The 21,822-nt window shown below is 52.6% G+C and overlaps 1 protein-coding gene across 4 annotated transcripts in view; it reads right to left on the bottom strand.

Annotated features, from left to right (window-relative positions):
• EPHB2 (EPH receptor B2) overlaps positions 1-21,822 on the bottom strand; it is a gene marked incomplete at both ends in the record, with an annotated part of 185,769 nt that overhangs the window by 106,236 nt on the left and 57,711 nt on the right. For all 4 annotated transcript variants that reach the window (XM_079698729.1, XM_079698730.1, XM_079698731.1 and 1 more), the window contains 2 exons: positions 11,363-12,047; positions 15,260-15,324. In XM_079698729.1, the coding sequence (XP_079554855.1) occupies positions 11,363-12,047; positions 15,260-15,324 (750 nt within the window). The remainder of the gene's footprint in view (positions 1-11,362; positions 12,048-15,259; positions 15,325-21,822) is intronic.

Below are 21,822 nucleotides of genomic sequence, written 5' to 3'. Positions count from 1 at the left end.
CAAGGCACAAGGGACACCAGGAGACAGTGGTCACTCTGATAAACACTCCTCAGGGAAGCCAAGGCCTGGGAACTGACTGCTGAATTGGCGACATGGGTGTCACTCATGGCCTTGATTATGAGCAGATTTAGTGGAATGATAGGGCAGAGGTCTGATATAAACGGGTTCAAGAGAGGTCTCAGAACAGGAATCAGCAGCAAGGGGGCTGGGAGGGTCACAGCCTGGGTGTCAGAGTCAAACCGACCCAGTGACCCAGCTCTAGTCTTAGCTCTGACCCTTCTTAGCGGTGAGCCTTGGGCAGCGCACCTCACCTCACTGAGCCTTAATTTCCTTGTCGGAAGAACGGGGATAGGGACTTTCCTGGTGGTCTAGTGGTTAAGAATCCACCTTCCAGTGCAGGGGACGCGGGTTTGATCCCTGGTTGGGGAACTAAGATCCCACATGCCGCGGAGCAACTAAGTCCGCACGCCACAACTACTGAGCTCGCGTGCTGTGGAGCCCGTGCTCCACAACTAGAGAGAAGCCCGCGTGCTGCAAAGAAGAGTCCGTGAGCAGCAGTGAAAGATCCCGCATGCTCCAACTAAGACCTGACGCAGCCAAAGATAAATAAATAAATAAACATAAAAAAAAAAAAAGAAAAAGAACAGGGATAATATCTCTCTTACTTCCTAGGGTTGTCGAGAAACAAATGAGATAAGGATTGTGAAAAAATTTTACTCACAATGAGACGTACGAACATTCCAGTGAGAAGACAGCAGGTTTTGGATTTCATTGCTGGCTCTACCATTCACTAGCTTTGTGATCTTGGGCTGGTTATTTAACCTCTTTAAGCCTCCACTTCCTCCTCTATAAAATGAAAATAACAACTGTACCCAACTTCTGGGGACTACAGGGACCCAGTATTCTACACCAAGCCTAGGGCATAAGGCCTGGCGCACAGTGGGCACTCAACCAATGTGCGTCCCTACCTCGCTGGGCTCTGGTCTCTGTTATTTATAATCGGAGTCCAGTGGGAGGTACAGGGAGTGGGGTGCAGGGACCCTGAGTTTGATTGCTGGGTCTCTGGATAAGCCATTTCATCTAACGTCTTTGGGCCTCAGTTTTTATGAGTGTGAAGTTGGTGATCAGTGGCCTTGGCCCCTTCGTTTGGGGTGAGGTGGGGAGCAGGGGACAAGAGATGAAGTTCATGTGCTGCGTCTGGATGCCAGTGACGTGGGAGTGCTTGCGTGTTTGTGACCCTCTCCTGGGTTGGCCGACGGGTTGGGCAGATGGGTTACCGTGATCAGGAAACAAATCCCAGTGATGAAAACAACAGCATCATCCAGCCTCCATGGATGGGGCTCCATGGAAAAAGATTGGGAAGGCCTGGTGAAGGAGCAAAGAGCCCGAGGAACCAGAGAGGGTAGGAGTCCGAAGGGCGGCCCACCCCTCAGGGTGACCCCTGGGCCGCCAGCCACGGGGGGCTCCTTTATCTGTATGGTTGTCGGGGGCTGATTCACATCCTGCCAATCCCACCCACACCTTCCTCTTCACACAAACCGTGTGTCCTCTGGGCTACCAGGAGCTCCTCCAGGCCACCTCTCCCCACCTAGGATGGAGACTAAGGCGTTTCAGGGAACGCTGGGGTCTCGTTCCTGCAGAGGTGGAGGCAAAGGACGGGGGCTATCTGACTGAACATCACAAGGGGCCCCAGCAAGACCCTGGGCCTAGGAGGCCGGAGCACTGGGTTCAAGTCCCAGCTCTGCCACCAAAGTACACTGTGACCATGGGAGAGTCTGGTCCCCTCTTGGCTTCAGTTTTCCTTGCCTCTAAAATGGTGCTAATAACCTTCGCCTTGCTTCTCTCATGTGGGTATCATTCAGATCAAAGTATCTCACAGGGCGAGACCAAATGCTATACAAAAGCAGCCTCTAATCTTTTCTGGAATGAGGCAGAGTGTAAGTAAATAAATACTGTACATATGTAAGACATTATAATTACAAATGGCATCCCTCCCACCCCCCGCCAGGCTATGGAAAAAAAAAAAAAAAACCCTGCTTGGTATAGTGTGGAGAATTCTCATTAGGACTTCGGGAGGCCTGAGGTCTGATTCCAGCTCTGTACCTGACAGGGTGAGTGAATCTGGGCAAGTGACCCCACCCCCGGCCTGTTCCAAAGCCTCGGTAGAGGTCAGATGCTGGTTTTAGAGGGGTTATAAGTTCTGCCAGTGCAGAATTAGCAACATAATGTCCTCCTACCACCCCCCTTACCCAAGGAAGGCAGTCTAGGGTGTGGGAAGGGACTCGAGCTTTGCCAGGCAGGTTTCAGTACAAGCCTCTTACCTGCTGTGTGGCTTTGGGCAGCTCCCTTTCCCTCTCTGGGCCTCGGTTCCCCTCTGAGGTCAAAGCTCACACCTAGACACTAGGAGTAGGGGGAGCAGGGAGAAGCAGCAGGATGGGGGCAGAGGACAAAGGGTCCTAGGGAGGAGGTGCCCAGCAGGGCGGGGTGGAGGCCAGAACAGGGCCTGTGGGGCCTGAGCCAGCTGCCGCAGAGCAATGAAAATCTCTTAACCACACAGAATTGTTAACAGCTCCCAAATCCTGTTGTACCACAGGCTTAGAAAGGCTTAAACTGTTAAATGCATAAACTTCCTCAATAAACGGGCTTCTCTCGCCAGATCCCGAAGCCCAGCCAGATGAAAAGGCAGCCGCTGGAGGGAGGGAACTTCCCCAGCTGTTTATGGTCCTGCCAGAGTGTTCTGGAGGCAGCCCGCGACCAAACCCATCAACCTGATGCCTTCAGGGTCCGAGGCCAGTCTGGGGCTGAGAGGGGGCAGCACTGGGGCTCCAGGGTCAGATGACCTGAGTTCAAATCCTATCCCTTCCTAATTGTGTCAACTTGGACAAACAAGCTGCTTCACCTCTCAGAGCCTCAGTTTCCTCTTCTGTAAAATAGGGATGAGGATACCTAACCCCGAGGGTGACTGGGAGTCAGTGAGACACTGAGTGGGGAGCTGCCTGGTCCATAGGAATAAGCACGGGGGCCCTGCTACCAAGCCTTTCTGACACCTCCAAGAAGCAGAGGAGATCAGAAGGAGGCACGAGAGTGCACACCTGCCTCTGCCAACTATGAGGGGTGTGACAGTTGGCCCTCAGTCTCAGTTTTCAAATTTGATGGGGGGATTCCAGAAGGTAACCGGGCAGGAAGGGAGCATGACGTGAGCACTTGGTAAATGTCGCGTGGGGGCCGGGGGGACTCTTCTCTCTGGCCGGAGGTTAGCCAGGGGTGGGTGGGCCTCCTTCCCCGAGGCCATCTCACGGCTTGGCACGAGGAGAGGAGGCCTACGGGGGGCTTCCCCACCCCTGAGCCTTTGCCCTGGGACTGTGCTCCATCCTGCCCTACATCTCTTGATATGAAAGCAACGCGTCCTCCAAGGCTCAGCCGTGAGCCTCCCTCCTCCCCATGGAAGCCCTTCTGGTTGCCCCCTCCTTTCTTTGAGGTCTCACAGACTCACACGTGAGCCCCTCAGCTGGGTATCTGTCAAACTCTTCTTACATCTCAGGGGCTCCTGGGTAATGGGGAGGTGGGCAGGGCAGAGTATATTCAGATATCCACTCACTCCCGGGTAATCACTTGTCCCAGCAAGCTGGAGAAAGCTGGGTTCATATTCTGCCTCTGCTACTTACTGGCTGTGTGGCCTTGGCAAACTCACTGATCCTCTCTGGACCTCAGTCTCATCGTCTGTAAATGGACCTAATCGTATCAACGGAAGATTCAATAAGATAGTGGAGCAGGGTATATAACACAGAGCTGGGCACACAAGAGGTACCTTTCACCCTTTGCCCTGGCCTTCTCCAATGCTCTCAGGATCCTTTCAGCCTCTGCCTCATTCAGCCCTTTGAGAGTGCTGGCAGGCCCTCTACCCTTCTCCCCTGGCTAAGAATACTTCTCCAGTACCCCACTCCCCCAGATGGCTGGGGGTCAGCAAGAGGCCAGGGTTAAAAAAAAATCAGTATCGTTTCTGACTATCTTTTTCCTGCCTCCACCTCCTCCCATTCTCCAAAGCCCTGGGAAAATGGCTCCTCCTCCAGGAAGCCTCCCCAGCTCTCTCCTGACTCCCTCCTAAGTGCCCCAAGGCTACAGTTACAGATGGAGCCAACTCCCCTCTACCAGACTGGAAGCTCCATGAGGGCAAGAAGGGCCTTCCTCATGTCTGCAGTCCCCACACCTGGTCCAGGGACTGGCACACAGCAGGTGCCTGAGGAGTGTTATTCACTGTGTGTTAGCTTCTTGGTCCTCTATGAAGATATCACCTGATCTCTCCACGAAGCAAAAAACCAGAAACTGGAGTTCAGTGAATGGCTGATGGCTGGCTGGCCAGCTGGCTGGATAGATGGACAAACAGACGGATTAATGGATGGAGAGATGGATAGATAGTTGTGAACAAAAATAGATGCTTTGAGAGCATATAGAAAAGGGGAAGTGGGGAGGGGGTACTTTTAATTTTTAAGAGCAAAGACTTGAATAGCCTGTACTGGCCAGGGTCCTCATCCAATCCCCTTTTTGGAAGGCTGGCCTGTGTGGTCTCAGCCCTGGCCTGAGCCTGGGGGTCTGGAGGGGTTATCTATCACCCTTCCCCCTCCCCAAGCTGGGCGTCTCCACCCTGCCCTTGAAGAGAAGCAGCAGAACTTTCTGTGCGGGGGTCTGGGCCGTTCCTCCCACCCAGCACTCCAACCCTCACACCCCTTTCCCCAGCCAGCACAGGCCTTGCCAGCTGGATGCCTCCCTCCTCCTCACCCGGAGACTGACCACACCCACCCCCAGAGGCTTGCCAGACACATCTGGGCCACTGGTCCGGCCTCTGTGGGAAGGGCTGGAGCTGAGAGCAGGGTGGGAAGGAGGCCACCCTGAGGGTGGCCCAGGATCCAACCCTGAGGGCCCAGAGAGGACCCCTGGCCCCTCCCTACCTTGGCTGGGGAGGCACAGGATTCTGGGAGTGAAATAGAAAATAAAGCCACAGGCATAATATCCCATGCTGGTGAGTATGTGGGGAAACAGACACTCTTGAAGACTGCTGCCAGGCGGGTAATTCAGCCCAGTCTTTCTGGAGGGTAATCTGGCAATGTGCATGAAAAGCTCAAAAAAAGTACATACCCTTTGACCCTACAATTCCGTGCCTGGAGACATATCCTACACAAATGCCAGCAGCAGTGCAAAAAGGCAGAGGGACAATGAAGTCCATGCCAGCATTTAAGATAGTGAAAAACTGCAAGCAATCTACATGTGGATCACTAGAGAACTGGTAAATAAATTATGGTACGTCTATCTATTATGGAATTCTAAGAGCCTTCCCAAATGATGATCCAACATGACATGGAAAAATGCCCACAAAATATTAATAAGTCAAAAATCCTCATGTATTCTCAGAAGGAATCTATTTTTTCTTTTTAAAAAAATCAATATGTTTAAATACATCTAAATACACCTAGAAGGATCCACACCAGTCTGTTAACAGTGGTTACTCTCTGTGTGATTTTAATTTTCTCCTTTTGGCTTATCAGTAATTTCTAAAGATTCTACAAATAACCTGTATTGCTTTTGTGATAAGGAAAAGTTGCTTTTTCCTCAAAATAAAAAAGCTCATCAGGAGAAAAAAAAAGTCCACAGGCGAAAGACAGTGTTTGTAAAAGTCCTTATTTTTCTAACACTTTTCCAGGTATTTTCTCATTTACTCTGCACAGCAGTGCATCTGTTTACTCTGCTTTGCAGATGAGAAAACAAAGACCAGGAGAAGGTCCACTGCTTGCCCAAGGTCACACAGCTAGCAAGAGGCAGGGCTGGGGTTTGAAGAAACAGGTCTCCATGGCCAAGGTCAAGGAGAGGCCATGGGTGGGGGGAGAGAGCAGGGTTAGGGGCTGTCAAGCAGGGCAGGGGGAGGAGAGGGAGAGGCTGGGAGGAGAAGCCCGGCAGCTGGGAACTGGGAAGTCTGAGTTGGAGCCAGCGGATCAACATGTGTGTGCAAGCACCTCCCACCCCCTCACCCCCCTAACCCGCTGGCTTGCAGTCCCTCTCCCTGTCCAAGCTAAACATTAAAAATCCCATTACACCCCAATAGCATCACGGCAATCACGCTCACTGTGGAACTGTCTCTGGATCCGTTATAGACGCACGTCTGCCATGGGGAGAGAGGAGGGCAGGGTCCCCCGCGGTTGCTGGGCTGGGGGCTCCCACTGATGGGCAGTGAGTAGCAAGTAGGGGCTTCAGTAGGGAAGGAGAGACCAAGGGGAATAGGGATACAGAGACAAACTTGGAGAAACTGAGGCAGGGACACATTCACAATCAATTCCATAAACATCTGGAAAGAGTCAGGCAAACAGACTCAGGGCTTGGGTGGGAGCAGCTGCTGCAGAGGAGGAATTCCAAGGCCACTCTCCTGCCCCTCCCTCACCCCCCACCAGCAAATCAGCTGGTGGCAAGCCCCAGTGGGAACTGTGATCCTGAGGAGGCTGGGGACTGGGGTAGGGGAAGGGGGCAGAGTTCTTCTGAAGGAAGTCCCAGGAATCTCCCACCTGGTGTCTGAGTGACCAGTGCAGCCCCAGATTAGGCACTCAATGAACCATGAATAGATGAATGAAAAGGAGAAAGTCGTGCCCCAGCCCTGCACCCACCAGGGCCTTGGACACCCACCAAACATGCCCTATACGGTCACACCTCGGGCCTTTATTCATGCAGTTTCTCGACCTACAATTCCTCCCCTCCCTTCACCCATTCACATCCCACTCACTCTTCAAGGCCTAATTCAAATGCCACCTCCTCCTTGAAGCCCTCCCAGATGCCCAGTCGGAAAAGATGCCTTCTTCCTCGTATTCTCAAAGTACTTTGCCTGGATAGACTTCATTTCTGGAAGGACCATGCTCTGCCTTGTTCCCTTGTGTCTGAATGCTCTGCTTGCCCAGGAGCCACTTGAAGCCAAACCGTGACTCTCAGGTGCTCTCCTCCAGCCATCCCAGGACAGCCTCAGTCAGCTCAAATGACACCTCTTCCAAGAAGCCTTCCCGGAACCACCTGGCTAAAGCAGACCCTCCTTTTGATCTCTTTTGTTGTACCCTATGTTTTACTTTTCACTCCTCACAGTTTATAACTACTTTATTTATTTGTTTATTAACTTTATTTCCTCCAACTTCCCCCATCCACCCACTCAGACCAAAACTCTGGGAGGGCAGTGAACGTGTCCCTCTTGTTCACATCTGTGTTCCCTAGCACTGGCATGTGCCTAGCTCAGAGAAGGAACTCAATCAATATCTGTTAGAGGGCTAAATGGCACACAGGGGGTACCCAATACATGCTTGTTGAGGGGTTAATTGGCTTTTCCGAGCCCCTCCCCTCCCCACTGTGCCCTGCACACAACAAACAGGCACTAGAGGAAGTTGGTCTGATTGAGTCAGTTTAGTCCATAGTTTCATGAACCACTCAAGTGCACTGGGAACACCCAGTCCATCATTAGCCACCACTGCCCACCCCTGGGATCGCTGCCATTCCCCACGAGGACTCACCTAGTCCCCCTCGTCCCCCACCCCCACCGTCAAGTTTTCTCTAATTTGTATTTCTCTGAGAAAGCAATGGATTCTTTTCCCATCATGTTGTTTCAAGATTAAATGGATCTTTCCAAACCACACCCTCACAGAGATTCTGCTAATGTCCCCTCCCACCCTTTAGGGTGGATGCTCCCTGGGGTGGTGGTGGGGCTGGCCTTGAGTCCTGCTTGGTCTGGCCAAGGATGTGTTAACACATTGTGTGTCTGAGCTAATAGTCCTGGTATAGGAGCATCAGTGCTGCTTGTTTAAAAATGTTGATTCTTGGCCCTACCTCAGAGGCACAGAACCAGGCCTGGGGAAGAGGTCTGCACCAGACCCAGGAATCTGCATTTTAATAAACTTCCCAGCGGATCCTGAGGCATAGTAAAGGCTGAGAATCCCTGAGCTGGAGATGGGGAAAGCACTTTGCCAACCACCCAGATGTGAGCAATAATCATCATTCCTACACGTCCTGGGCTGGCGGGGCCGGTGCCTGTGGGACTTGGGCTGAAGCAGCCCCACATCTGGGTGGCTGCACACATGCCACAGCAGCAGCTGGTGTCCTTCTGGCTCCCTGAGCTCATTAATCACACCTTGACTGGCCTCCACTTACATCCAGTAGCCAGCTGGGCTGGGCTGGTCCTCGTCCGGGGGTTGGGGGGAGGGGGGAAGCCAGCGCTGGACACACTCTGCCCCAGCATTACCTCGAACTCTCACCCCTTGCAAGAAGCAGCTCAGACTCTGATCCTATGACAGGCCACCTCTGCCATGGCCCCAGGGACCCCCACCTCCTGGCATTTACACCCTGTGTAATTCCCTCCCCTGGAGCATGGACTGAATTTGGTGACTCACTTTTAATGAAGAGAATATAGCAGAAGTAATGAGATGTCACTTCTGAGATGAGATTATAAAAAGACTGTGGCTTCTGTCTTGGGTGCTCTCTCTTTTACGCTCCCTCTCTCGGATCATGTGCTCGGGGGAAGCCACTGCACGTGTGAGAGGCCCATGTGGGAGGGACTGAGGCCTGCAAACAACCACATGAGGGAACGTGGAAGCGGATCTCTCCCTGGTCAAGCCTTCAGATGAAACTGCAGCCCCAGCCGACAGCCTGCCTGCAACCTCAGGAGAGACCTGGAGCCAAAGGCACCCATCTAAGCCATGCCTGGTTCCTGACTCTAAGAAACTGAGATAATAAATGCTTGTTGTTCACTGAAGCCCATGCTCCACAAGAGAAACCATCGCAATGAGAAGTCCGCGCACTGCAACGAAGAGTAGCCCCTGCTTGCCACAACTAGAGAAAGCCCTTGTGCAGCAACGAAGACCCAATGCAGCCATAAATAAATAAATAAATAGATAGATAAATAAATAAATAAATACATGCTTGTTGTTCTAAGCTGCTAAATTTGGGGCTAACTCGTTATGCAGCAATAGATAACTAATACACCTCTTCATCTGGGCACCACTCCAGCCACAGTTCTTCTTACATCTCTCCTTGAACCCTTAGCCACAGTCACACCAAACAATTGACCAGTCCCCCTAATGAGGCACACTGATTCATGTCCCCAGGTCTCTGTTGATGCTGATCCAACCTCCAGAAGGACTGGGCCACCTGGCTAAGGTATACCTCTCCCAAGACTCAGCTACAACGTCACCTCCTCTGTGAAGCCTTCCCTTTTTCTGTGCCCACCTCAGCTTGAGCAGTTCCTATTAAAACAAGTCTAATGCATTCCCACCCTTGTTCATTTACAGTCGGTCTCCTCTGCTAGACTGTGAGCTCCTAGAAGGCAAGGCCATAGTTGGATTCTCTTCTGTCTTACCTGGTGCTTAGCACAAGGTCTGACACAGAGGAGGCACAGGGTTGATGAGTGAATAACCAATAAGCAATGAGTGACTGATTCTGTTCCCCATGGCCTGTCTCAGCCCTGCCATGTCCCAGGGCTATGCGCTTTCACACTCAAGTAAAGGAAACCAGATTTGTTGTCTTCCCTAAGAAACCAGCCTTTTCTCCCAATGCCCCCATTTCTTTTCCAAGACCATCACAGCCCTGTAAGCTGGAATTCCTGGTTCCCTCTGATTCCTCTCCCTCCTCCCTTTCCAATCTGTCTCCACATCTCATCTGATTCACTGCCAAAACATCCCTTGACTGCACCCCTCCTCTTCCCCAGCACTGTGGACGCCCAGTCCATGCAGCCATGACCACCTGAGATCACTGCAGCAGCTTCCCCACAGGCCACTGCTCCTGTCTCTTATACACCCACTTATCCTCCCAGGACCCTTAAAATGCTGCCTCAGAGGGCTGGAGGGAGGAGCCGTGGAGATGGTGGATGCGACAAAATTTCTTAAAGGTGAGGATCATTGCAATTACCCTGGGCTAAACTTTAACTGGCTCTTCGAGGCCCCTGGAAAAGGTCCAAACTCGTAGCCTGGCAACTGGAACACCCCAGGACCCAATTCCAATTGGGAAGGCAAGAGGAAGTGGCACAAGCAGGCTTCAAGTCTCCTACGTCACCACCATCACCACCATAGCTCACATTGCAGAGAACCTGTGCCACGCTGGGCTTTATATGTAGCATCTCATTTAGTTAACATTTATTAACCTCTTACTGTATACTAGAAGCCATCAAAAGTGCTTTACATGTCTTAAGGTCTTGAATCCTCACAACTACCCTATGAAAGAGGGTTTCACAACTCGGATCAGGACATCCAACTAGTAACCGGCAGGGCTGGAATTTGAACCCAGGTCTGTCTACCTTCCCAGCCTTCTCACCACCATGCAGTACCTCGTACAACTTCTTATGTTTACACAGCACCTTTGTGACTCTTGGCCATAATCAAATACTACCTGTACTACTGTTTACTTAATATTTTTCTTTAAATTAACTTAAGGGGCACAGTGGTTAAGAGGGTAGTTTGGAATTACATTACCTGGGTAAGATTCTGTGCTACCTCCACTTATTCACTGTATGAACTGTGTATGAGCTGTGATTTCTTCCTATAAAATGGCACTTTCCTTCATAGGGTTCTTGTGAGGATTAAATGAGTTAGACATGTAAAGTGCTCAGCACACAGTAAAAATGTTAATCAGGAGGGCTGGCTCACAGTGGAGCTGCACTTCCCCATCTCTTTGAATTGGAAGTAACCACATCACTTGCCTTGGCCACTGAAACGTGCATAGGAGTGATGTCTGAGCCATTCCGGAGAGGAAGATTTAGATCCCATATACAATCTGTCACTTGCTCCTTCCTTCTGCCCTGGTGATCACAACATTCCAAATGGTGGCACCTCCATCTGCTTGGCTCCCAGAGGGAGGAATCCCAAGCTGACTCACAATGGACATGTAGCATTAAGTGAGAAATAAACTTTTATTGTTTTGTCACTTCAGCGTGGCCTGGCCTATACTGACTGATACAGCAAAAGCTCAATGAAGGTTCTCTTATAAATGTTATTTACTATGACTTATACATTTTCTTAAAAAGGAAACCATATCACTTTTGTAAATGAAGAAATAAAGTGCCACCTGCCATCATTACATAATAATTAAAATGAGAAACATTTATCCTCAACTAAAATCAGCCTGCAGACCCCCTGTAGTACGTGCACATACCACCATTCAAGAAGTGCTGTTTAATGCCTCCCTCTAAGAAGCTGAACGACGGCTGTAGATTTGGAAACCCTGGCCACAGAGGGCCTCGTGGTCAGCTCCAGGCCTCTGTGCTCACCAGCCTCCCCTCCCAGCTGCCAGGTTCAAGTCTGCAGCCAACACCACCTCCACACACTTGCAGGGGCACCTGCCCCGCTGTGGCCCTTACCTCGGCAAACAGTGCCATTCTCCACGGCCTCGAAGCCCGCTTTGCACATGCAGCGCCCGATGGGCACCAGCCACTCGCCGTCCCCGTTACAGTAGAGCTTGATGGGCACGTCCACCTCCTCCGCGTTGGCGATGCAGCTACCCCGGGCAGCCACCAGCGATGTGCTCTCAGCCCCTGACAGAGTCTCCTGGAAGATGGCGCCGTTCTGGATGATGCGGGGGCACTTGCGGTAGAAGACACGCACAGCGATGAGAGACATGCAGCCGCCATAGTCCTGGAAGGCCAGGTAGAAGCCACTGCGGGACACGGGCCCGAAGCTCCGCACCTCGGTGTTGATCTTCATGACCCGGCCACCAAGGTCCACCTGGGAGAAGCTCTCGTCGGCGGCAATGGTGTCGACCTTCACCCACGGGTTCTCCATCCAGTTGGGGAAGGTCTTGGTGGCCGAATCAAAATCGGCCTCATAGTAATAGAGATTGAAGGTCTCTTTGCAGGAGCCAGGCACGCTGGGGATGCTGCTGCAGTCACGCACCGAGAACTTCATCTCTACGTGGATGCGATGGGCACCACGGCGCCGGATGAACTTGGTCCGTAGCCAGTTGTTCTGGCTCGATTCAAACACATTGCACACCTGGTACGTGCGGATCGTGTTCATGTTCTCATCGTAGCCACTCACCTCTTCCCACTGCGGGTGAAATGCTAGTCAGGTGGGGGAGGTAGGTGCTTAGCCCCAGGGAACACCCTGTCTAAGAGGGGAGGCACAGACTCTTCCCTAGGGAATCCTCCAGTCTGATGGGGGTAGACAGGACACCTACCATCAGAGGCCTCCTAGTCTAATGGGGGAGGCACAGACCCTACCTAAGGGATCTTCCAGTCTGATGATGGAGACATGATGCTTACCATCAGAGAACTCTAAGCTGAGGGGGAGACATAGCCTTGGCTCTGAGGAATCCCCTAGTCTATGAGGGAGACACGCCAATCTGATGGGAAGGGCACACACCCTGCTCTTGGTATTGCCCTAGTCAACGTGGGAGATGTGACCCTTACCCCCAGGGGTAACTAATCTGATAAAGAAGACGTGGCCCCTGTTCCTGGGAAGCTCCCACCTGGAAGGGAAACCAGGGAGAGGCCCACCCTGTCTGAAAGCAGACAGAGCTTGTGTTTGGGGAGCTACCAGTCTGATGGGGGACACAGGACTTCTGCCTGCCGGGAGCTCCCTGTTTGATCAGGGAGACACAGTCCTTGGCCTTGGGGATTCCCAGTCCAGTGGAAGAAGAGCCCTCACCCCCATAACAGGAAGACAAGGCCTTCCCCCATGAGAGCAGCTCTGCTCTGGGGCCTTCAGTGGCTAAGACAGTGCCTGGAGGGACACCTTCCCACCTTCCCACCTGGGGTCCGCACTTCGGCGCTTCACTGGGCCCCAGCCTGGGCTCTCACCCAGCTGCGAGTTCCCAAGCTCCACTGCTGGAAGGGGCTGGGCAGGGCCATGGAAAGTTGGAAATGGAAGGGCACAGGCCATGTTCCCTCCACAGACGCTCACAGGCCAAGCTCACTCGCAGGCTGAGCCTCTGTTCACACTTTTGTGGCCCCTCGAGCATCTTTTGTCTCTCTGTCCATCCCCTGGAACCTCTTGCCGTGGGCTCTCCCTCCAGCTGCAGTGTTCGCATTCACCGACTCTCCCTTGGGCCCTCGGGGACAACCTGCCTGGACAAGTGCCGGGCACTCCTGGCCCTCTTGGTCTGGTCTCCCCAGTGGGACTGAGAGCTTGTTGGGATCGGCCACCCGTCCCCTCCTTCTCCTGTGCCCCACTTGGTGTTGGTCTGGCTTCGTCTGGGGTAGACCCAACAGCAGAGTGTACCCCACTCACCTATGCTGGGCCAAGGGTGGGTGCTGTAACAGGATCTCATTTCTTTGTCATGATTATCACATGTGGTAAGTAGGGTTATTTCTACTTTAGATGATGGAGTAGAGACCAGAGAAGTGAGGTCACCTGACCCAGGTCACACAGACACAGACCCAGATCCAGACCCATGCTTGCCCACACTGTCTTGAAACATGAGGACCCAACAGTGGCCCAGGAGTCCTGGGTTTTGTCCCAGCTCTGCTAACTTGATGTGTGGCCTTAGGCAAGTCACTGCCCCTCTCTGGGCCTCTATTTCCCCAACTGCCAAATGTGACTTTGGGGGGCGGCGGGGGCAAGTGGTGGGAGAGGTGTCACTCTCAAGTGGGTGTTCTTTGTCCTTTTGCCTCTCTCAGATTCTCCAGGCCAAGTCTGCACAGGGCGGGGTGGTGTTTGCCAGCCCAGGGAGGGCTGATGCTGTGAAGGGCAAGTGTGCGTGAGGAAGGCTGAGCTGGCCCAGCCACTCCTTCAGTGGTGGCTCTGAAGCTCCCTACGTTGCATTTAATTTTTTTTTTTTTTGGTGGCACCATGTGATAAAGTCAGCCCCTTGTTTCAATCACTGCTCTTCTTCAGAACTTAATTAGAGCACTTAATTAGAGCAGTCTGCCTTTCTCCCCTCTCTCTAATTAACATGCAGAGGCCCTGCAGCCTAAACACCCCAAATAATTGCGTCCGGGGGCCCTGCAGCCCAGCCTGGCCTCATTACTGGCAGGGTGGGGATGTGCGCCCAGCCGCCTTCACAGATGGAAAATTGGTGACAAGAAAGAGCCACAGAAAGAGGCCTGACCCTGGGGCCCTGCCTATTGAGAGCACAGACCTGAGGGGGGTGGGGGGATGCAGCTCCTTGGGGCAGCAGCTGAGTCCCAGCAGAGAAGCTGGGATGGGGGGAAGGGAAGGGAAGGGCTGTGGGAGCCCAGAGCCCTCCCCAGAGACCAGGGGGATGAGGAGGGAATGATACTAGAACTGACTGATGACGGTGAGAGTTACTATAGCTACCTGTCACTGGGAGCCCACTCTATGTCAGGCACCGTGCTAGACACTTTGCAGGAGAGCCTCACAACAGTCCTATGAGGAAGACATTATTATCACCATTTTACAGATGAGGAAACTAAAGCTCAGACAGGTTAAGGAACTGGTCCCAAATTACACAGCTGGTGAGTGGCGGAACTGGGACAGAATTTCAGGAGTGTCTGACCCCACAGTCTGTATGTAACTGCTGAGCTGGTTGTTGTGGGAAGAAAGAGGAATCTCAAATTGTGCCTGATCTTGTTCTTGGGAAGCTCACAGCCTCCATGGGCTCAGACCACTGGACCCAAGGCAGTGTGATGATAAGAGCTCAGGAAGGGGGAGCCTAGTGTTACGGGGACCCAGAAGACTCAGTCACAGCCCTGGATGCAAACCTGAGCCCTCATCACTTACTAGCCATAGGGTCCCCGCCAGGTGGCTATAGCTCTCCGAGCCTCAGTTTCTGCACCTGTAAAATGGAGGGGATTCCTCCCCATAGGACTGGAGATGATGTATGTAAAGATGCTTTGATATAGTACGACACCCAGTGGGTGCTCAGGAAATGACAATTCACCTTCCTCATCTATAAAATGGGGGTAGTGTGTGTACCACTTCTCAGCCTCGCTTTTATTTATTTATTTGTTTGTTATTTTTTGGCCACGCTGTGTGGCCTGTGGGATCTTAGTTTCCCAACCAGGGATCAAACCCAGGCCCTCGGCAGTGGAAGCGCAGAGTCCTAACCACTGGACCGCCAGGGAACTCCCTCAGCCTCCCGTTTAGTCTGAAAGCATCCAGCATGTTGTCATGGTAACTAGCACTCCATCAATGGTAGGGGACCAGCAGGGTGGGGCAATGAGAGGCCACGCCCTGGGACCTGAAGGAGGGGAAGGGGCTGGAATTCAGCGGGGCGGGGGAGGCGGGGCATCTGGGCCCTGCAGCAGAACCCGAGGTATCCTGGGAGACCAGGCAGGGTTTGAGGACCACTGACTCACCCCTGATGGAGGATGCACAATCCAGCCCAGCTCCGCCGTCGCTGTGGTTGAGTCCATCAGCGTTTCTGTGGAGACAGCAAAGAGTCATCACTGAGCTGCCTATGAAGCACCGTCAATCACCAAGAACCTACCTCCTGAGGGCCTTCTCTACAGAGGGCTACTTCCATTGCTCCAAACAATCATCTGGATCTAACCCTATAGACTACCCTCCCTTTAGGTCGTGCCTCTCACTCCATAATCCCGCCCACTCACACACTCCAGCCAATCATCTGATTCTATTCCTCTAGACTCCACCCCTTAAGGTCCAACTCCAGCCCTTTCACACATGGTCATGCCCCACCCTCTTAGCCAATCACATCCCTCCAACCTAGGTATTGCCCCTCTGCTCCTTTACTGGTAGGGAAGGGTCTTAATCTGGGGTCTCCTGGATGGGCTTCAGAGAGTCCTCAGGAAATCTCAAATTTTAACTTCAGACTTAGGGTTCTGTTCGCTTTTCCATTTGCATCAAATTCTCAGAAACTGGAATGTTGGCCTTACAGGGGCCTCCCTTGGGTCCCAGCCAAGCCGCATCAGTTATCGCACGTTGGCCCTCTGGCCCACACCTCCTATGAGGGATACCTTTCCCCCTTCTCCAGGAACTTGGGGTTCTCCATTGTGTCCTCATCCCTGGGCCCCCTCCCCTAGGGTTCAGCCAACTCTGCCCCTAGGATAGGGCCCTGGAGATGGAGGGGTGTTAAGGGGTGAGCACTGTGTCCAGTGGGGCCAGATCACCACCTGCCCTCTGGGGGTTCAGGAAACTCAGATCAGCTTCTGAACCAGCCAGGCCCCACTTGCCTCCCCTTATTCCAGCAGCTGGAGGAAAAGAATCATACAGCCAATGACAAAGGAGACCCACAGGGCCAGAGAGATCCCCAATCACCCCCAGATCAGGCTCAGCACCCCTCCCTCTACCCCCTTCCTGCCACAGGGGATTCAAAATACTTTTTGAACTGAACTGCAATGCACTGAGAAGATTTAATTACTCAAGTATTCAATCAACAGATATATCCTGATGCCCATTATGTACCAAGCACTGTACTGGATACCCTGAGGGAAAAAATGGTGAATAGCAAAGCCCTACCATGGAGCAGTTCACAGTCTGGTAGTGGAGATGGGGTATGAATACAAATAGTTATGCGAGGGTAGGCGGAGAGACCCAGAGGATCACAGCTGGACTTTCCACACCACCTAGATCAGCGAGAGTGAGTGAGAGGCATGCTTGCTGCTATGCTCCAATTCTGTGCCCAGGACACATCGCTAATCGATCCCCACACTCGGTGGCTACACAATGCTTCTCACCACAGTGCTCCAGGAAACTAACACCCACCATTTGAGATGCTATCCCTGGTCTAGCCTAACTGCCTCATTTTAGAAATAGGGCAACTGAGGCACAGAGAGGGGAAGAGACTTCCTAAAGATCACACAGGAGTTGGTGGCAGAGTGGGAGGTGAGGGTCTCCTGCTTCCTACCCTATAAACTTCTAGACACTTAGTTTGATGGCCTGGGCTGGATGAACTAAGGCAGAGAGAGTGGGTGGGGGCAGGGTACACAGTGTCCAGGCCTCTGTGAAGGTCGAAATGGGAGTAACAAGGTCTTGAACTAGGGCAGGGGAGGTATGGATGGGAGGGTGGGAGAGAAGGAAGCGTTTAGCCAGAGGCGACCCCAGTCAGACCTGTGAGCTGACAAGAGAGGATGTGGCAGTGTCCTCATGACCGCCTGTGGCTTGTGTTTGCGGTCACTGTGTCCCTTTGCACTGGGGGCTGGTGAGGGGGGAGGAGGGTGCCAGGGACAGTGGAGTCCAGTGCCAAGGGCATCTTTCTGATGGCAAATTGGAGGGAAGTTGTATTGTGCTGCTTTGGAGCTGAAAAAAAGGGTTCCTTTTCACACTCCGAATGCTACAGATTTTTCCTCCTGGAGAGAACAAGGGCTGAACTTTTAACCTGTTTTCTCTCATCGGCCTCAGCCAGAGACGCGCCAAGCCGGGCTCTCTGCCTGGGCCCGAGGAACAGCTGCTGGGAGCCGTGTGGAACAAGGGAGAGAGGAGACTCTGCTTGGGACCAGAAAGGGGTTGGGCGGGGGATGCAAGCCGCCAAGCAGGTGGCCCCACCCCTTGGCTGGATTCTTGGGCTGACCCAGAGGCCAAGCACTAGAGGATTCCACAGCCCAGAGGAGGGCCTGTGAACTGACATCCTCATCGCCTGGGTGGAAACTCAGGCCCAGAGTGGGCAAATGACTTGCCAAAAGTCACACACTAAAGGCTGGTCCTCAAACTCTGGGCTCCCAGGGAGCTCAGGCTTGGGGGTTCCACTGCCCTCCCCGGCTCAGCATCCCACCACATCTGGAACCAGCAAGGGGAGGATCTCAGAAGGACAGGAAGTCCATGGGCAGGCTGGTTCACAGCAAGAAGGGGCTAAGAGGAGGGTCCAGCTTGCATGTCCCCTGGGAAGGACACTGAAGGCTGGCACCTCCTGGGCTCCCTTCTCACCAAGCTGATCCTGGGCTCTGCCTTGAAGGCTGCCTCTGGGAAAGCTGTTACCCTGGGGCCGTGGCAGGAGGGAACCCCGGGGTGTTCTCCCTACAACTTCCCCTTGGCCTTTTGCCTTTCCATGTCGACACCTCCCTCCACCCTCTGCAAAAGAGGCAGCTAAGCAGAGCAGACCAACTGGGGTCGGGAGGTCAGACTTCAATTCCAATACCCGCTCTGTCACCCACTTGCCTTGTAACCTTCGACAGGCAACCTTTCTAAGCCTCAGTTTCCTCACCTGGAGAATGGCCGTAATACCCTCCGAGGGTGGACAGGAGGATGCAAGGAGACGGAAGGTCTATTAGCTTGCAGCCCAGCGCAAAGCAGATCATCAATAAGTGGCAGTTATTATTTCTTAGATTGAATGTGGTGCTTTTTGGCCGACCCAGTGCCTGCACACACCCACCGTTTCCTTTGGGCTCATTAGGTGGCCCCTGCAAGCGAAGGCGAGTCCAAGCAGCTCCCGCCACACCCCAGACCATGCTTGCCAACATCTGACAAACATCAGCCTCTCGCTCAAGGGCCGCAGCCTCTGGGGAGCCCCTCCTGGTCCGTCTGATGCTGCTTTCCTGGGATGCCCTGGTTTCCTCTTTGTTCCTCTCAAACCAGGCCCCAAAGTCAAACTCGTTTCCCGGGGAATCTGCGGTCAGTAGTTCTTGCCTCAGGAACCTGGGTGGGTTCAAAAAGCCAAGCCCTGTTTCCATCACCAGCACTTCCCTCCTCCCTGTAACACCCCAGACTTTGCTCCTCTGATCTCAAAAATCTACAGAGGGAGAGAACTCATGTTCACTGAGACAGAGACTCTGTCCATTAGGAGCCAGAAACCCTCACCAACATTCTCACAATGCTGCCAAGGGATAGTTGATACTGTCCCATTTTACAGATGGGAAAAGTGAGGCTTACAAAGGCTTAGGAACTTGCCCAAGGTCACACAACTATTCCATTCACATGCGGTGCTCCAGCTGCAGACTCTTTGGCACTCTCTCACACACACTGTTCCTTCTGATCTTCTCCCCTTCTACACCTTCTTTACCTGCCCCAAGACCCAGCACAGGGCTTCACACTTAGTAGGTCTTCAGTTGAAGGCTGAAATCCCTTTCCCTCCCCTAAAACTGTAGGGCTTGAACACATGCTCCATCAGGACACCATCCATGGCTTCAGCTGTTTCCACCTACAGCCTGCACTGTTATTTAATTACAAAGTTTCTTCTGACTCTTTTTTTTTCTCTTAAGTGCATTTTAAAGAGGAAAAAAATTATCATTATTACAAATGGGAAACCAATATCACTGGCCATAAAAGGAAGGAAAATAAACATAAGACCATTACAATTAAAAATGTTCGTCTGCAAACTAGCTAACATCGTCTCACTTCCTACAGTTTGGGGACCACTAGGCTCCACCAAGCTGCCTGTGAACTGCTGGAAATGTCCCCATCCCCATCCCCACTGTGACAATGACAATCCTGCGTGCAGGGGAAGCCATTTTTGTTGTACACAGATGATTGATTAATCACCACATGATGTGACAAAGACCGCAACGGGAATGTGTATGGGGTACTGTGTGTGATGGGAATCGGGTACGGAAGGAGAAGAAAACAAACAATGCAAGGACAGCTTCTTGGAGGAAGTGACATGGATAAAGGCTTGAAGAATGAGTTAGGAGGGAGTTAGGAGAGGCTGAGTGGGGAGGTTGTGCAAGGCAGAAGGGACAACAGAGGCAAAGGTACGGAGGAGACAACAGCATGGTCTGTGGGAATAGATGTGTGGGGGGCAGGGAGTGATGGGAGCTGAGGACTGAGCTGGAGAGTTGGAGCAGGAACCGCCCAGTAAAGGTTAGCGGCTCTCCGAGGCCCCCTTGCTGGACCACACCCACCTGCCCACATCTTTCCCAGCCCCTCTGGTGCCATCCACACCCCCCATCCTGCCTGACACTGCCCTTCCACTCACCTCTGGGCACTCCCACCCCAGCTAGCCCTGCAAATGTCCAGTTCCCAAGCCCTGGATGCTCTAAGTGACCATTAAAAAATCCCAGTAGAAAGATGAGGAAACTGAGGCTCTGTGGACAAGATTCTTAGCATCCAGCTGAAAGCTGGAACCAGGGCCTCCAGCCACCAGCCCAGAGTGCCTTTCTTGATGGGAAAACAGGGTCTGGGCCCTGGGAGCGGCTCTGGCCCTTGCCCCACTGCTCCCGCACCCCCTCTGCTTCCTGGAGACTGCACAGAAGGAAGCAATCAGGAGGCCCCAATTGCACAGGCCGGGGAGGCCCGAAGACCCCTCTGGCTATGTGTGAATGAGCAGTGCGCATTTCAGAAATATTTGAGCTAAAAGGGGAGACACAATGAAGTTGTTAGCGTTGGGCCAACAGGAGGGTGGCTTTGCGGGGCTCTGTTTTCAGGCTGGGGTGGGTGGTCGCCCTCTGCTCCCCAACCCACCCCTGGTCAGCTCTGTCTGACCCCCCTCTTGGGTCATACTTCTCTAGGGCCACAGATACTGTTCATCTGCACTAATGACAGTAGGTGAGAGTTCCAAAGACACGAGGAGGAACATTCATTAAATGCCTACCATGTGCCAGGCAATGAGCTGGGCACTCTAAGTATCGCCTCAGGCTCATGGCAACCAGTGGGGTACACACTATTAGCCCCATTTTTCAGATGTGGAAACTGACATCAGAGAGGTGAAGCGGCCTGCACAAAGGCTCACAGGCAGGGCTAGGATTTGAACCCACATGTCTCATTCTTCCTCTGTGTTATTTTTAGGAGGCTGCAGCTACAGCCTTAAAACACACACACATACACACGTGCACACACACACACACACACCAGGACTTTTTGTATGCTCTCCCTGTATATGGCCCTATGTAAGGACAGGAGGGGAAAGAGGGGGGAGGGCAGCAGGGGAGTGGGGCAGACTGTCTACGCTAGAACCTTGGTTCTGGCAAGTTCTAGTGTGTGACTGCAGGCAAGATCGTCCTCCTCTCTGGGCCTCAGTTTCCCCATCTGTAAAATGGGTCACGTGAGAATTAAGTGACATCATGTACGTGAGTCCTGTTGATCTCCAGTCTCCCTGGGTCCTCCTTCTGGGGGAGTTCTGTGTCTGCTTCCCTCACCACTGTAACCTTAGCACTGAGAACTGGTTCTGATACACAGTAGACATATTCGATCTGCACATGGAAGCTGGGTGAGGTTTCTAAAGCCCATGTCTGATCATGTCTTAACTGAGCTTAATGCCCTTCAGAGCTCCCACTGTCAGCGAGATAAAGTGCTAGCTCCTCAACAATGCATTCAAGGCCCCTGCTGGCTGGGCCAGCTAATTAACTTCCAGCAGTGTCCAGCCATCCTGCATTTCCTTCTGCTTGCAGAAGGTACTATGTTTCCTTGGGCCTTGGTGACTTGACTGTTCCCAATTTTCCTGCTTGGAATGCCTGGCCCTTCCAGCTTTATAGCCTGGCTAACTTCTCTTCCAAAACTTAACTCAAAGGCTCTTTCTTCCTGGCAGCTGTCCCTGAGTTCTCCTGGGTTAAGTAACAAGATCATGGTCATTCAACACACATCTACTCTATCTCCTGTGAGCCAGGCCCTGTGCTGAGCACTGGGGACACAGAAACAGGTGAGCAGGTCCTTCCCTCAAGGAGTTTCCAGACTAGTGCCTGACATGTGAACTTTCGACAGGGAGAGGCAGAGTGAAACAGCTGGTCCGGGCCGCGAGCCAGGAGACCCAAGGGAAGAAAGGATTAGCTTTGACCAGGGAATCAGCGAAGGCATCTCAAAGGAGGTGGCATTTGAGCTGGGAGAAGAGGGGAAGGGCATGCCATGTAAAGGGCATGACAGAATCAAAGGCACGGAGGTATGAAACTTGAGGGGCAGTTTGGGCAACAGTAAAACCTGAGGACTGGGTCTCAATGCAGGGCTCTGGGCTAAGGGTTTGCCATTCATTATCTCATGGCATCGTAACTATTGATAAAGTAGGTACTTTACTGAATCTCCCTTTACAGATGGGAAAACT

Source organism: Hyperoodon ampullatus, assembly GCF_949752795.1.
Source record: "Hyperoodon ampullatus genome assembly, chromosome: 2".
NCBI lineage: Eukaryota > Metazoa > Chordata > Mammalia > Artiodactyla > Ziphiidae > Hyperoodon > Hyperoodon ampullatus.
Note: the sequence above shows the minus strand (reverse complement) of the source record. Positions and strands in the feature narration are given on the sequence as shown.